The 15,679-nt window shown below is 66.8% G+C and overlaps 4 protein-coding genes across 4 annotated transcripts in view; 2 read left to right on the forward strand and 2 right to left on the reverse strand.

Annotated features, from left to right (window-relative positions):
- Window positions 1-185: 185 nt before the first annotated feature.
- Window positions 186-1,276, forward strand: AMSG_11191 (uncharacterized protein; the record flags this gene model as incomplete). The annotated part of the gene is made up of 1 exon (XM_013897393.1): window positions 186-1,276. A coding segment is annotated over one exon (1,013 nt), but the record flags the coding sequence as incomplete, so codon positions are not given.
- A 78-nt stretch (window positions 1,277-1,354) lies between these two features.
- AMSG_11192 (ankyrin repeat protein) lies at window positions 1,355-7,364 on the reverse strand (the record flags this gene model as incomplete). Its single annotated transcript, XM_013897394.1, has 2 exons — window positions 1,355-1,375; window positions 1,404-7,364. 2 exons carry the CDS (start codon window positions 7,362-7,364, stop codon window positions 1,355-1,357), a joined length of 5,982 nt encoding a protein of 1,993 aa, XP_013752848.1.
- Window positions 7,365-7,975: 611 nt separating this feature from the next.
- Window positions 7,976-14,938, forward strand: AMSG_11193 (guanylate cyclase activator 1A; the record flags this gene model as incomplete). The annotated part of the gene is made up of 2 exons (XM_013897395.1): window positions 7,976-11,465; window positions 11,916-14,938. 2 exons carry the CDS (start codon window positions 7,976-7,978, stop codon window positions 14,891-14,893), a joined length of 6,468 nt encoding a protein of 2,155 aa, XP_013752849.1. The 3' UTR covers window positions 14,894-14,938.
- Window positions 14,939-14,959: 21 nt separating this feature from the next.
- AMSG_12424 (uncharacterized protein) overlaps window positions 14,960-15,679 on the reverse strand; it is a gene marked incomplete at its 3' end in the record, with an annotated part of 7,930 nt that continues 7,210 nt past the window's right edge. Inside the window, exon 3 of the mRNA XM_013897427.1 lies at window positions 14,960-15,530. Coding sequence (XP_013752881.1) covers window positions 14,960-15,530 — 571 coding nt within the window. The remainder of the gene's footprint in view (window positions 15,531-15,679) is intronic.

Here is a 15,679-nt window from a genome sequence, read left to right on the forward strand (position 1 = left end):
CCCCCCACCTCCCCCACTCCCCCGACTCCCCCCACTCCCCACTCCCCATCCCCCCTCCCCCCCCCCTCCCCCCCGCTTCGCCACGATCCACCCGTCTCCCGCCATGTCCACCTCCCCCTCCCCATCCCCATCGTCGTCGTCATCCTCCGAGGAGGAGCTGACCGTTGCTGTCGATGACTCACACCGTATCTGCGCAGGTAACGACGGTGAGGCACAGCAGCGTATGGCAATTGCTCTTCACCTCGACAACGCTCCCGTTGCTGTCTTTGACTCGGCTTACGACGCGTCGGTCGAGCCGGAGCGACTCCTCGCAGACGCGGTCGAGGTCTTTGTCGACGAGTCGTTCTTCATCGCCGCAGATGCCGCTCCCAGAGTCTGGCTCGAGGCCTTTGCCAAGCATGTCTTTAATGCTCACACTGCTCGCGCCGGCCTCCGCCCGGGCATCGACTACGATCCGGCCGCATCCGGCGCAGAGTGGTGGGTCCAGATCCGCCACCCGCCGTCGCCAGACCGCTCCGCTTGCCGCCACGACGAGCCCGACAACTCTATCGGCTTCCACCACGACAAGGACGAGGAGCTGATTGACGCCGGCATTCCGCTCAACCTCACTCCGCACCTCTCGACTGTCACCTACGTCTCGGACGCCGGCGCGCCGACCCTTGTCCTTCCCATCGCCTGCCCGCCCGACTACGGCGAGGAGGACTCGGTCTACGGCGCCTACGCCAGCGGCTGGGCCGTCTATCCGCACGCTCGCCAGCACATGGTTTTTGATGGTCGCCTCCTCCACGGTGTACCGGCTGACATGGTGCCGTCGACCGCGCCGGCCTCCACCCGCTGCACCATCCTTGTCAACATCTGGCTCGACTACACCCCGACCGGCCTCCGTGCTCTGCCACAGGACGCTGTGGACGCCCTTGATTTGCTCTCGGTCGATGATGGGCCCACGCTTGCCCTTGGCGAGGCGACACCGGCAACTGACCTAGTCCTCGCCTCGGTCGCAGACCTGCAGACAAGGTCCTACACCCACGGCAACACCGGGACCGAGCACACCCTCACTCTCTCGCTCCCCGCCGAGCTCCCGCCAGAGCCCACCCCGCGCGCTCTGCACTTTGTCGGTTCCGACCTTGCTCCGTTCTGCACCTATGCCGCGACACCGGCCGATGAAGCGCGTCCATCCAAGCGCCAGCACCTGCCGTAACGCTCGTTTACTCGATCTTGAACACCTGCGGTTGCATCGTCGGTGCCTCCTGGATGTCTGCCGTCACAAACACCGGCTGCTGCTGTGGCAGATCCATAGCGTACTGCGGCCCAGCCCCACCGCCCATTACCGGCTCTGACGGCCCGCCTCCGTACATCATTTGCGGCGAGCCGGCGACTCCGCCGCCCATCATCCCGCCGCCTACCATCCCGCCACGGCCCGGCCCGGCCTGGAACCCGAGCTGCAGCTGCTGCGGCTGACCGTGTGCCATATTTCCGCCTCCAGCGCCTCCGCCGCCACCTCCGGGCATCATCCGCCCACCCGGCCCGGCTGCCATCCGCCCGCCGGGTCCGGCGCCGCTGCTCGACCCGGCGCCGCCCTTGGACGACCCGCGCACGAGGAGCTCGGCATCCGTCGAGATTTGCAGCGTCGGGTACTTGGAGATGAGCAGCTTGAGGTACTTACGCGACTTGGCGTGCGTCGGGTCGAGTCCGAGCGCTTTGCGGAGGAGCGGCCCGGCCGCGTGCACATCGTTGGTCTGCATGAGGTGCAGCGCGTACTCGGCCCATGTATCGGGCTCGTCAGCGTAGACGTGACACAGCAGGTCAAACACCTCCGCCGTCCGGTCAGACCGCAGCTTGCACAGACGCGACATCCGCACCGCGTCGATGTGGTGTGCCCGGTAGCCCGGCGAGAACCGGATCGCCTCGCGGTAGTGGATGAGCGCGAGCGTGTACTCCTTCGACTGCTCCAGCAGCCGGCAGTAGTACTCAAAGAGCTTTGGGACCAGCGCCACAAGCCCGTGCATGACGGGCGACGACGCGCTTGGGTCGCGCTTGTGCGCCGCGATCGCCTCATGCGGGAGCGAGTAGATTGCAACCGCAAACGCGAGCCGCATGGCCTCTGCCGCCTTGCGGCTCGCCCACACGTGCTTCCCCGCAAAGTACAGCAGCAGGCTTTTGGTGCCGTCCTCGCCGCGCGCAAGTCCCGGCTCGTCGTACCCGCGCAGCGCGAGCCAAAGCACTCGGTTCGTCCGCAGCTGCAGCCGCGGCTGTTCTTTCTTGTCCTTGCTCCGCCGCGCCAGCTCAAACAGCCCGCGCCCGTACAAGATGAGCAGATCGCGCGACGCCGGCGCACTCCCGAGGTGCGTCGCCAGCGCGCTCATGTACGCCAGCACCTCCTGATAGCTCGAAAACTCGTTGGTGAACATCTCGATGACAGAGTACCCGTCCGATGTCGCCATGGACGCAATGTCCGACAGCGCCAGTGGCGCAGGTACGTCAAGACTGGCTGGCCGCGACGCAAACCGCACCACCGTGTCCTTCGACAGCGAGATGGAGAGGTACCGGATGATCCGCGTCAGCATCAGCGGTCGGTAAACAAATGCGCCAAGCGCAGGCCCCACCGTCGTGTGCATCCACATCTGCGCGCTCGCCGCCGCCCGCGGCTCGGCTTCCAGCACGTGCGTCATCGTCTCGGCAACATCGTCCACAATCTGCGCGAAAAGCGCCACGGCGCTGCTCCGCGTCCCGATCGTGCCGTTGACAAGCTGCACATACACCGACGCGAGCTGCGACCGCGACGCCTCCTCTCGGTGCTCGGGCAGCCCATTGTCTGGCGTGGCAAGCGCGACCTCCACCGCCGCGCTCACCACCGCCGCCACACGCGCCGCGAGTGCATCCGTCAGTAGCAGCCGCTTGAGCACCGGATGGCTCACCAGTGACGCCATCGCACAAGTGTGCTCGTGGGGGACAGAGACCGGGTCACGGAACACATACTCAAACTGCATCTCCAGCAGCGCTGCCTCCGGATCCTTGGTCAGGTTGAGCGGGGCGTGTGTGTACAGTTCGTCAAGCTCCGCCGCCGCCGCTGTCATCACGGGAAGCGACGCCTTTGGCAGCGACGCCAGCGCGCGCGAGGCCGCCGACTCGCGCGCCCGCTCCAGCATGCCCGCCACATCCAACTCGACAGATCCAACGGCGTTGGCCTTTCCGACCGGCTCCGCAGGCAGCCCGTTGCCGCACGCTGCCGTGAGCAGCTGCGCACAATCGTCATCGCCCGTCAGGTGAGCTGGGTAGTAGCCCGCCACGCTGTCGGCAGTTGCAGCCTCGGCACCGGCGTCGAGTAGCGCTCGCACAATGCTGGCATTGCCGACGAGCGCAGCAGAGTGCAGCACCCCCCGTCCGCAGTTGTCAACGGCATTGACGTCAGCCCCCGCGTCGATGAACGCCTGTACAAGCGACGCGTTGCCGGCAGCCACTGCCAGGTGGAGCGGCGTCCGCTCAAACGCGTCGCGGGAGTCGAGCACCGACCGCAGGCTCGAGAGCAGCGCCGACGCGACCTTGAGTCGCGCCGACGGCGAGACGGCAAGAAAATGCAGGACAGAGTACCTAAAGTGCCGCTTGTGGGCCGAGCCATCAAACGACGAGGCTAGACTCGCAAAGTTGACCGTCCCGGCATCGACTGCGTGATGGAGCGCGTACTTGCCCGGCCGGTACTCTCCGCTCCAATCTGTCGGCAGGTGCTCGGCTGGATCAAAGAACAGCGTCGCCTTGAGCTGCTCAAACTCAGCAAGCGACGCCGACTCGGTGTTGACCGACGTGATGGCGTTGACCCAGTCCTTGACCTCGCGCTTCGACTCGGATGCGAGGTAGTACGTCCGCTTGGGCGTGATGACCCGAAAGTGATACCGCTTGTCCTTGCCTGCTTCGTCGTCACGCTCCACCGGCGACGGCATCGGGATGGAGCCCAACACTTCGGTCGAGCCCGAGCCCTCGTAGTACGAAATGACCTTTGACCGAAGGACAAACCACCGCCGCTTCCACGACTTGCGCCCCAGCAGCGACGTCCCGCCGCCACGCTTGACGAGCCAACCCGAGTGCAGCGCCGCGCCGCGCTGCAGCAGCAGATTCATCGACTCGGTCTGCGCGAGGTCTGCCGCCGACGCCCCGGACGCGTCCACCGCGTCGACCTCAGAGTGGACGGCAAGCAGCGCCTCCACTACGTTGTGGTGTCCGCAGACAACTCCCAGGAGCAGTGGCGGCGTGCCGTGGAGCGAGACCAGGTCGAGCTGGGCCCCGAGCATTGAAAGGAATTTGAGCGCCTCGGGCAGGCCGAGAACGGCAGAGTAGTGAAGGAGGCCGACGCCGGTATTGGGATCCAGGGCATTGACGTCGAGCGAGTGCAACATGATCGTCTCCGCCATCTCCCGCGGGTTGAGATCCAGCAGCGCGTTTCGCGCCCGCGCGTAGTAGTACGCCAATGGCGGCGGCTTGGGCGTCGTCCGCACCCGCGGCCGGGACTGCGCGCTTCGGACCGCAGGCATCAGCGACGGCACAAGTAGGTCGAGTGCTGTCGCGCCCCAGGCCGATGCCGCGCTTCCGGTCGCCTTGTAGTCGAGGAGCACATCGACCAGGTCGAGGTTGCGGGTAAGGATGGCGTGGTGCATCGGCTGGAGCGAGAACCGGTCGCGGGCGTCAGCGTCGGCTCCGGCCTGCAGCAGTGCCCGAGCCTGCTCGGTCCGGCCCCAAGCTGCCGCCACGTGCAGCGGAGTAGCGCCGAGTGCGTCGGCTGCGTGCGGGTCGGCACCGCCCGCCAGCAGCACTTGGGTCAGCGCCGGGTCAGGCCGGATGACCGAGGCGTGTAGCGGGTGTACCCGCGACGCCGCCACCAGCGCAATGTACCACGCCTCGATGAGCGATGCACCGTCGGCCGAGATAATTGCATCACCGTGCGGGTGCCGAATGTGGACCGACGACGACGAGGTGAGCGGCGGCTGTTCGGCGCCTCCGTCGGCTGCCGACGGCTCGGCCGCCGCTCCGGATGCCGCTGCCGCCGCCATCGACGGCGCCGACGAGTCGTCGAGGAGCGAGACAGTTGACATGCCACGCCGCGACGACGCCGTCGATGATGCCATCTCTAGCGAGGTCGCCGGCATCCCGAGCGGGACAACAAGGAGTGGCGAGTCGGGCGCTGCTTCGTACTTTTTGGCCGAGGCGTAGAGCATCAGCCGCGACGGCCGCAGCACGCCGTAGCGCCGCTGCCACGACACAGACTTGGTCATTTTGCCGCGGGTTAGCCACGCGAGCTGGCCCCGCAGCAGGATGGGCGCGTCCGAAAGCGCGTTCGAGACAAAGGCCTTGCACGGCGTGCTCGCCACATCAAACACCGTTTCCTTCTTCTTGGTCAACGCATACGGAGAGGCACCAAGTGCAAGAAGCAACTCGGTGACGTGGGTGAGCGAGTTGCGCGCTGCAAGATGCAGCGGCGTGAGTCCGGCACTATCGTCGGCCGCGATCTTCGACCCGCTCTCGAGCAGCAGCCGCGCAATGAGCAGCCGCTTGGCCTCGTCCGGCAGGCTCACCGCTGGAAGGTCACCGGCCGGCGGGACGTCTACGACCTCGGGCGCAGTGTACTCGGTGTCGAGCACGTAGTGCAGCGGCAGCCGCCGCGCCTCGTCGGTAATGTTGGGTTCGGCGCCGGACGAGAGGAGCGTGAGCACAATGCGGACGTGCCCGGACGCCGCCGCCATGTGGAGCGCAGTCTGCCCGGCCCGCCGGGTGGCTTTCGATTGGGTAGCCAGCCCGCTCGCGCCCGCGCCCGTCATTAATGCCACGAGCTCGTGCGAGCCGGTGAGGACCGCGTAGTGCAGCGGTGTGAGGCCGCGCTTGTCCAGCGCCGTCGCCGCTGGCATGAGCACTGACGGTGAGAGTGATGAGAGTGACGAGAGCGAGTCGGCGGTGGTGCCGAGGCTTCCGCCGCCGGACTCGCCGGCCGACGACCGCGGCGAGCTACTCGACGAGTCGGCCGCCACCACAAGCGGCGCGCCTTTGGCCTCGGCCGCCGCGATGAGCGCCGTGAGCATGAGCTTGGCAACCTCGGTCGCTCCCGAGCGGATGGCGAGGTGGAGAGCGGACGAGCCGGACTTGTCGGTGTGGAACGGGTTGGCACCGGCGGCGACAAGGGCGACCACAACGGTGCCGACATCAGCTGCTTTGGTCGGCTCGGTGGCCCAGATGCCGCGGCGGGCGGCGGCCCGCGCAATGGCCGCCTTAGCCTCGGCCTCGTCGTCGTCCTCGTCGCCGTCGTCATCGCCGTCGACCGAGTGGCCCGAAATGAGGACCAGCAACGGTGTCGCCTTGGACTTGTTCGTCGCGTTGGGGTCGCATCCGGCGGCGAGCAGCGCCGAGATGAGGTCGACCGAGAGCTCTGGCGAGGCGCAGGCCGAGAAGAGCGGCGATGACTTGGCCTTGTTGAGCGTCGTCGCCATGCTCGGATACTTTTCGATGAGGTAGAGCGCCACGTCTGCGAGTCGGAGGCCGCTGGAGGCCGCGATGTGCAGCGGCGTCTCGCCAGCCTTGGTCCGCGTCCGCGGAATCGGGTCGTCCGGCATGTCGTTGTGGATGAGGGTGAGGACGTCAAGCGCGTCCTGCGCCGGAAGCTCCAACGCCGAGAGCACAACCGACTCGTCGATGTTCTGGATGGGGAGGGCGGCGAGGATGATGCGGTACATGGCGGGCAGGCCTGCTGAGACTGCCACCGCCAGCGGGGCCAGCTTGTCGCCGCGCTTCTGCGTCGGATCCGCTCCATAGTCCAGCAGCAGTCGCACCAGCCCAAGGTGGCCACCCTCGATGGCCAGTGTCAGCGGTGTCTGCCCGTCGGCGTTGACGGCAGCAGTGTCTGCGCGGGCGCGGAGAAAGAGCTCGGCCACCTCGGCGTAGCCCGAGGCAGCGGCCGAGTGTAGCGGCGTGTTCTTGCCAGGCCCGCGGACATCGACGTCAATGCAACGCTCGTCAAACATGATCTTGAGGATCTTGGCGCCGTTAAAGGTCGACGACACGTCGTGGAGGACCGAGAGGCTTCCCGGCGGCGCCTCGATGCTCGCCTCGGCGTCAAGGAGCACCTTGACGAGGTCCGAGGCACCAGCGCGGACCGCCATTTGCAGCGGCGTCAACGCAGCATCATCGTCGGTCTTGGCATTGACATCCGCGCCGCCGGCGATGAGTGCCTGGACCACGCCTGCGTCCTTGAGCGAGACTGCCGTGTGGAGGACGGTGAGGCCGCTGCGAGCCAAGCCGAGCGAAGCCGCCTCGTTGGGGTTGCCCACAAGCTCCCGCACACGCTCGACGTCGCCCGCATTGACCGCCGCCACAAGCGTCGACGACATGGGCCCGGTGACGGGGGGGGGGTGCGGTGTGGGAGGGGGAGGGGAGAAGGGGGGGAGGGAGGAGGAGGGAGGAGGTGGTGGTGCGGTGGTCGGCACGTGTGCCGTGTGGTGGAGCAAGCGACACCAGTACGTCGACACTAACGAATGGTCACCAATGATCACCAATGATCACCAATGATCACCAATGATCACCAATGGTCACCAATGGTCACCAATGGTCACCAATGATCACCAATGATCACCAATGATCACCAATGATCACCAATGGTCACCAATGATCACCAATGATCACCAATGATCACCAATGATCACCAATGATCACCAATGATCACCAATGGTCACCAATGGTCACCAATGATCACCAACAATCACCAATGATCACCACTGATTACCAATGATCACCAATGATCACCAATGATCACCAATGATCACCAATGATCACCAACAATCACCACTGATCACCAACAACGCCAACACCAACGAACGAACACGATCAACTCGGCCTCCCCCCCCCCCCCGCCCCCCCTACCCCAACACCCCAACCGCCCCCACACTCCACCACGACCACCGCCATGCACAGGGAGAGTCAGCACATGCTGTGTGTTGCAGGAATGGTAGTGGCCATGGTCATGGTCGCCCTCCTCCCGTCGCCCGCATCCGCCTCCCTCGCCAGCCGCACCTCCTCGGGCCTCCTCTACTACTACCCGTTTGCGGCGTGGGCAGGTAGCCAGCCGCAGTGGGCGCTCTCGGCCACCAGCTCTTTCTCGGTCGATCCTCCGTTCCTCGTCTCAAACGCAACGTTCCATCACTCGCTCTCGGCGTGGGCCCCGCCGCACGCTCTCGCTGTCTCGGCCGACACTGTTGCCGCAAAGCCCGTGGCGACCTCGGGCAACATCCTCGACGCCCGGGCGAGGTTCGCCGGCTCGGTCCACACCACGGGCTTCTCGCTCGAGCTGTGGATGACCCTTCCGGATCCGCTGCCGGTGCCCGCGGCCAACGCCCGGCTCGCTGTCTTTTCTTCCGACATTGTCGACGAGTGCGACGTCGATGCTCCGCTGCAGCTCTACTACGCAGGCTCAGGCTCGGTCGTCCTGCGCCTGGCGCAGAGCAACGCCGGCTCGCCGTACTGCACCACCATTGTGTCGGCTGCAGGCGTGCTCACTGCCGGCGGAACCCATCACTTGCTTGTCTCTGTACCTGCTGCAGACACCGCTGCTGCCCCCTACGGCAACATCCGCCTCTACGTCGACTCGGTCCTCGTCTCGAGTGACGGAGCCGAGACTGAGCTTGTCTCGCCGCTCACTGGCGGCGCTTGGGACGGCTTTGGCAGCAAGACGCTCACCCTTGGCTCTACCGGCCAGGGCGCCAGCGTCTTCCGCGGGCTCAAGTTCCACCAGGCTGCCATCTACGGCAAGCCGCTCTCCGACAGCGAGCGCGCGCTCAACTACGCAGTTGGCCCGTACAACAACCCGCCGACCGCAGCGTCCGCCACCGTCGCCGCCGTCGAGGACACCGACACCGTGGTGACCCTCGCCGGCTCAGACGTAGACGTCGGTGACAGTGCAAGGCTCGCCTTCCGTGTCGCCTCGCTCCCCACCGCCGGCACGCTGTACCAAGCGCTCGTCGCCGGCTCGCCGCCGTCTGTCTCGATTGTCCGCGGCGCCGCCATCACCACCGCAGGCACTTCAGTCACCGACGCCGGCGGCCGGGTAGTCTACGTTCCGCCGCCCGATGCCCACGGCACCTCCCTGGCCTCGTTCACCTTTGCCGCGACAGATGGCGAGGCGTGGTCAGCCGCGGCGCCGATCGTCTTTGACGTCTCGTCGGTCAACGACGTGCCCCGCGTCACTCTCGCCACGCCCGGCACCCTCACCGGCTACTGGGCCGCTCCGCTTGACGTCTCGGCCTTTACCGTCAGCGACGCCGAGGACGACATCCTCACCGTGACCGTAGCAGTCCAGCACGGCCACGTCAGCATTGCGGCCGTCGGCGGCCTCACCCTCACGGTCGGCGCCTTCACCGGCGCGCCAGCCATCACCTTTGCCTGCGCGGTCGCAGACTGCAACACCGCTCTGGCGTCAATGTCGTACACCGCGCTGGCGGCAACCGCTGCTCTAGCCACCTCGGACGCGCTGACCGTCTCAGTCACCGATGTCCACGCCGGCCTCGCCGCGTCCGCGGCGTCGGTCTCCATCAACACCGCCGCCGCGCCGCCGACAGTGGTGGCGCCTGGCCCCGGTCCGCTCACCGTCGCTGTCTCGGACACGCTCACGATTACCGGCCTCTCGGTCACTGCCGCGAACACAGCGACAAGCACCCGCCAGTTGAGCTGCACCCTCGCCACAGCCTCCGGCCTCATTACGCTGCCGAGCCTCGCAGGCTCGGGCGCAAGTGTGAGCCATGGCTCAGCTGCGGCGGCGACCTCGGTGACAGTCGTCGGAACTGCCGCGCAGGTCACCGCGGCATGGGCGAGTGCCACCTACCGCACCCTCCTTGCACCACCTACCGGCTCGCCGGGCAGTGACACTCTCACCGCCAGCTGCGGCCTGTATCTCGTCGGCACGCTCTTCCCACCCGGCGCCGCAGCAGTGAGTGACTCGGTGGCCATCCACGTGCCGGTCCTCTCGCCGCCGACCATCAGCGCTCCTGGTGCACCGTACACCATGGCTGCAGGCGCAGCGTTCTTCACGTTTGCACCGCCGCTCACGGTGGCTGACCCGGACGCTCCGGCGTCGTCCAAACTCGCGCTGACCATATCGGTTGACGTCGGCTCGTTCTCGTTTGGCTCGCTCGGATCAGCTTCGCTGCTTGTCGGCAGCGGGCGTGCCGACGAGGCCGCCATTGTCGTCGGCACCGCTGCCGAGATCAATGCTGCGCTGGCCACACTCTCGTACACGCCAGGCGCAAACCCAGACGGCGCCGCGTCGGGCGTCTTTACCCTCGACGTCGCCGAGGGCGCGCCGGGCTACTTTTCTTTCTCGCTCAACGTGCCGGTAAGCCTGCCTCCCACGCCGGCAGGCGCGTACGTCATCTCGCAGCCGGCGGTCGTCGCACCGCAGCTGCTCACGCCGGTCCCGGTCGGGCCGGCTGTCGAGCTCTCGTCGCCGGTAGCGTCAACAGGCGCGCCGGCGGTCCTTGTCTCGGTCACCGCCGCGGCAGGCGTGTTCTCGTTCGGTGGAACGAGCCTGCCGGCCGGCGCCGTCTTTGTCCGCGGCGCGCCGACCGGTCTCCACACCGACCTCGCCTTTACTGCCGCGGTCGATGACGCCAACATGGTCCTCGACGCCCTCATGTACACCGCCATCACCCGCGGCAGCGACACCATCCAGGTCACCGTTCGGCATGCTGGCTCGCCGCGTGACAGCGACGACGCTACCGCCAGCATGCCAGCAACCACGATCAACCCGCCGCCGCCGCCGCCGCCGTCACCGCCGCCGCCTCCACCGCCGTCGCCGCCGCCGTCGCCGCCGCCGCCGCCGCCGGTAGTCGCCGCCGTCCCGCCGCCGCCCGAGGTCTCGGACTCAACTCGTGCAGTCGTCTTTGTCCTCGTTGGCCTCGCCGTTCTCGTCTTTTGCTTTGGCGTCGTCTGCTACTGGTGCGCGCGGTCCAAGACCGAGAACGTTCCGGACTTTACTCATCTCGAGTTGTTCGAGAAGGTCGAGGAGGGTCACGGCAGCGCCGACGCTACCCAGCCGGCGCCGCGCTCGGCCGAGTCTGACAACGAGCCCGAGCCCCCAGTCACAGCTGAGCGTCAGCGGCGGACGCCGGCAAAGCCAAAGCCGGAACCGCAATCCGAGCCTCAGCCGGTGCCACAGCCGGCACCAGTGCCACAGCCGGCGCCGGTGCCCGGGTCGACCGCGCCCGAGACCGAGGCCAGAGCCGAGACCGAGACCAAGGCCGAGGCCGAGAACAAGAAGCGCCGCCGGCGGTCGTCACGCCGCAGCGCTGCTGGTGAGGCCGGTGCCTCATCCGCAAGTGCCAGTGCTGCAGCGGGCTCTCAGCCGGTCACCGCCTCAGCCGTCGCGGCCTATCAGCTCTCGTCCTCTGACGACGGCGGTGATGCCGGCCCACTGACGGTGTCGGACATCACAGTCACAACCGGTGCCGCCCCCGCCCCCGCCCCCGCCCCCGCCCCCGCCCCCGCCCCTGCCCCTGCCCCCGCTCCGGCCGCACCCCAGACCTGGGACATGTCCACGTCCTCCTCAGTCTCGATGCCCGTACCCGCCCGCGCTCCGCCTGCCTTGAGCTAGCAAGCCCCGGGCGTCCGCCGCCCCGAAAAAAAAAATGACAAACACCCACCGAACATCGACCGACCGCCATAATGCGACTCAGACCGGTAACGGTACCTGTCGACGGTCACGCCCGACCGCCACACCCATGCCGACACACGCGACTCGGCAGACATGGCAGCCCATCCGCGTAAGTTGCAGGGCAAGGAGAGGGGGAGGGGGAAGCAGGGGGAGGGACTGTGGCGTGCGGTGTGGCGAGCATGACTCATGCCTGTGGTGGCGGTCGGTGGCTGGAACCGCAACCTGGGAGGGGGGGGGACAGGTCGGCTCGACGATGTGACAGAGCGTGAGCTGCGCAAGGTCTTCTCGCTCCTCGATGCTGACGGATCCAACGCGGTTGATGCAGCAGAGCTCGGGACGGTCCTGGTCCGGCTGGGACATACGCCGTCGGAGGAGGAGGTTCAGACGCTGCTGATGCAGATGGACTCGGACGGCGATGGCCTCGTCTCGCTGCAGGAGTTTCTGGCAACCATGCGGAGCTGGCTCTCCGAGGACGATGAGACGCAGCGCGGGGTGAAGCGCAAGGCTACCGCAGGGCTCTCGGCAGACGTGGCCCGGTTCGACATCCACCGCCGGATTGCGCGCTACTTTACCCAGTTCCAGGTCGCGCGCGCATCCGACTTTGACGACGTCCGCGCACGGCTCCGTCCGTGGCTTGCAGACGCCGACATCGAGACCATGGTGGCAGCGGGCAGCGCCGGCGGCGCCGAAATCGACGTACCTGGCTTGGTCACCGCGGAGGCGTCTGCCGCCGACAAGGCCGCATTTATGGAGGTCTTCCGCGGCGGCTCCCTCGATGAGCTGTCCAAGAGCCTCGCCAAGGCCAAGACAATTGATCAAGCGCAAGAGCTGATGGAGGTGGTCAACAACTTGCTCCGCATCATGGTGCTCTTTGCCACACCAAGCGAGCGCCGCGAGGTGGCGGACGACATCCTGGCCCTCTTTGACATGCTCGACAGCCACATCCCGCGCTTTGTCCACTTTCTCTCCTTCAACTCGCCGGCGCTCCAGTGGGAGGTTGCGCGTGCGCTGCGGTACATGGCCGGCGGCCCATCCGTGGCGCTGGTGCCGGAAGAGAGCAACATGGCGCTCGGAACCGAGTACTTTAAGTCGCGGATGGTCGCTGCCGGCGTCCTCCCGCTCCTCGTCACCCTCCTCGAGTCGACGTACTCGGGCCTCCGCGAGGCCGCCATGCAGACGCTGGGTGCCATTGCGCGGCGGCACGAGACGTACCGCACCGCAGTCATCGAAGCTGGCGCGCTCCTTCCGCTGGTGGCGTCGTTTGTTGGCTGCCTGGCGCCGTCACGCCCGCGCGGCTTTGTCGCCCGCGGCACGTGGGTGCTCGCCATTCTCTGCGGCGCGACTCACGAGTCGCCGCCCGCCTGGGACGATGTTGGATCTGCCGTCACCGTCCTCATCGATTTGCTCCTCGAATGGGGCCGGACCGAGATGCCCGAGTCGGCGCTGGCCAACGTGCTCTACGGCCTTACCTTTGTTCTACCAGGCGTGAGCCACAAAGTCACTGCCCAGGTGTGGAGCAAGCTGCTGCATCTTGCGCGGAGCAGCAAGGCAAGCGTCGCCGCCGCGGCGCTCGACTGCGTGGCTCGCCTCTTGGTCGACGACGACATCATGGACGCGCTGCTGCGGGAGCGGCTCTTTGAGATCCTTGCTGAGGTTCTTTCGGCGGAGCAAAGCACGAGTTCGGTGCTCGACGCAACGCTGCGGGTGCTGACAGTTTTGGTCGGGCTCAAGCGTGCTGTGTATGGTGTGCTGGAAGCCAAGCTGGTCCCGAGGCTGGTCGAGCTAGTCGTCGAGGCGCCTGCGCAGCGGGCGCGGGCGCTGCATGTTCTGCGGCTCTGTGCGCAGGGCTCGCCGGCCCAAGTCCGGCTGCTCGTGCACGAGTTTTCGCTCATCGCGCTCTTTGCCTCGTCCCTCACCCTCTTTCTCGAGCACGACAGTGTGCTCCAGTACGTGTACGGGTACTCGGGCCCGGCACTCAACTACGACCTTGTTCTCGACGCGCTCGCTGGGCTAACCGCCATCCTCGAGTCGGGGCACGCCGCGGTCGAGGTTGGTGCCGCCACCGTCAACGAGCACGCGCTGCTGTTCACCACCACCGACTGTGCCGCGCTCGGCCAGCTGATGGAAGCACTTGTGAGCTCCACGCCGAGTGCGGTAGTGGCGGCGTGGCGGAACCTGGTGCCGGTCGGCCAGAGCGCAGCGGAAGATTTGGTCTTCAACATCCTCGCCGTTGTCGCCGAGGCGGCGGGCAGCCGGCCAAGCGATCTGGTGGCGGAAGAGCTGAGCAGCTGCGCAGGTGTGCTCCTGCACAAATACTTTCGCAACCGACCGCAGGCGCGAACAATGCAGGTCTCCGACCCTCAACCGGCGCGGCGGCTGCTGATCAAGTGCGCGGCGCGCGGCGAGGAAGAGGTGCGTGTTCTGGACCTGCCGCGCGAGGCCACGTTCGCGGATCTGGCTGCCGGGCTGGCAGAAAAGTACGGCCAGCCCATGGTGGCCAAGTTCCGCGACGACGACGGCGATGTGGTGGCCATCGGGTCGGACGCCGAGTTCCTGGCGGCGCTGGAGCACTTTCGCGGCAAGGTTGCGCCAAAGCTCGAGGTGAGCGCCAAGCCGGCATCGCGGGCCCCGAGCCCGGAGGCAAGCCGAGCCGAGCGGCCGCGAGCGGTGAGCCTTCGGACCGAGTCGGTCCGCCACAAGTACGAGCTGTTCGAGTCGCTGGGTAGTCTGGCGGCGCCCGCACTCGCCACCGTCCTCGAGCTCCACGACAAGTGGGTGGCCCGCACCGGATCGACCCAGGGCAAGCTGACGATGGACCAGTTTTCCGACGGCCTGCGCCATCTTGGGTGCACCGACCCGGTCGTCATTGCCGAGCACTTTCGCGCCTTTGACGCCGACTCGTCGGGTGCCATCGACTTTCGCGAGTACCTCGTCGGCCTCTTGGCCCATGTCGGCTCCTCGACCGAGGAGGAGCGGCTGCAGGTCATGTTCCGGACGTACGACAGCAACGGTGACGGGTTCCTCTCGCGCGATGAGCTGTACGCCATGTTTGTCTCGGCCGAAAAGGCGCAGGCGACGTACACTGGCGACCGCGACACGTGGGAGCTTGTCGACGCCACACTCGGTGCGCTCGATGCCGACGGTGACGGCCGCATCTCGCTCGATGAGCTACGTGCCGGCGTCGCCTCGGGCAAGTTGCAGCTGTTTGTAGTCGAGTAGTCGTAGCCTCCCTCCTCAACGATACAGTACATGATGCAGCTTCCATCACTCTGCTGCCTGATCGCGTCAGAGCTCGCGGAACGTCGCTTCGCTCCGCGAGCAGCCGGCAGTCCAGCCGAGGCTGTTGGCCGGCGGCTCGAGGCAGACACCGTCGATGCAGAACCGCGACGGCTCCCCGCTCTCCGGGTTGACGCATTCGCCGAAGGCGCCGGCGTCGCGGAAGACGTGGCCGAGGTGCATGCCGCAGGCGGCACAGCGGACTGCTCGCGAGCCAGCTGGCGAGCAGACGGCGCCTGCCACCACAGGGCGGGTGAACGAGGGCCAGCCGGTGCCGGACTCGCACTTGTCCACCGCAGAGAAGATCGGCGCGCCGCAGCATCGGCAGGCAAAGACGCCCGTGGTGATGCCCTTGCAGCGGTCGGTAGGCTGCTCCGCCGAGATCGACTGGCGGAGGCAGACGTCCGTAAAGAGCGCCAGATCAGGCGTAGGCGAAGCAAGGTGCGAGCAAGAGGTTGGATGCAGCGGCGGGCAGGCTTGGAGCATAGTCGATTGAGCCACATCTGTGACTGCGATGAGGACGATGACGGCGACAGCGATGTGGTACATCATGGACGACAAGATCGAGACGGGTGCGGCTCTGTGTACCCGGACCACCCACGACCCACATACCAACCAACCAACTGGTGTACACCACCCACCACCATAACCACAGCCCACCACACCATACTCCCCGATCCCGCTCTTCGTGCACCAGACTCCCCCGTCCGGGTTGATCCCCCGGTCGAT

Source organism: Thecamonas trahens (assembly GCF_000142905.1).
Source record: "Thecamonas trahens ATCC 50062 unplaced genomic scaffold supercont1.72, whole genome shotgun sequence".
Classification (NCBI taxonomy): domain Eukaryota; order Apusomonadida; family Apusomonadidae; genus Thecamonas; species Thecamonas trahens.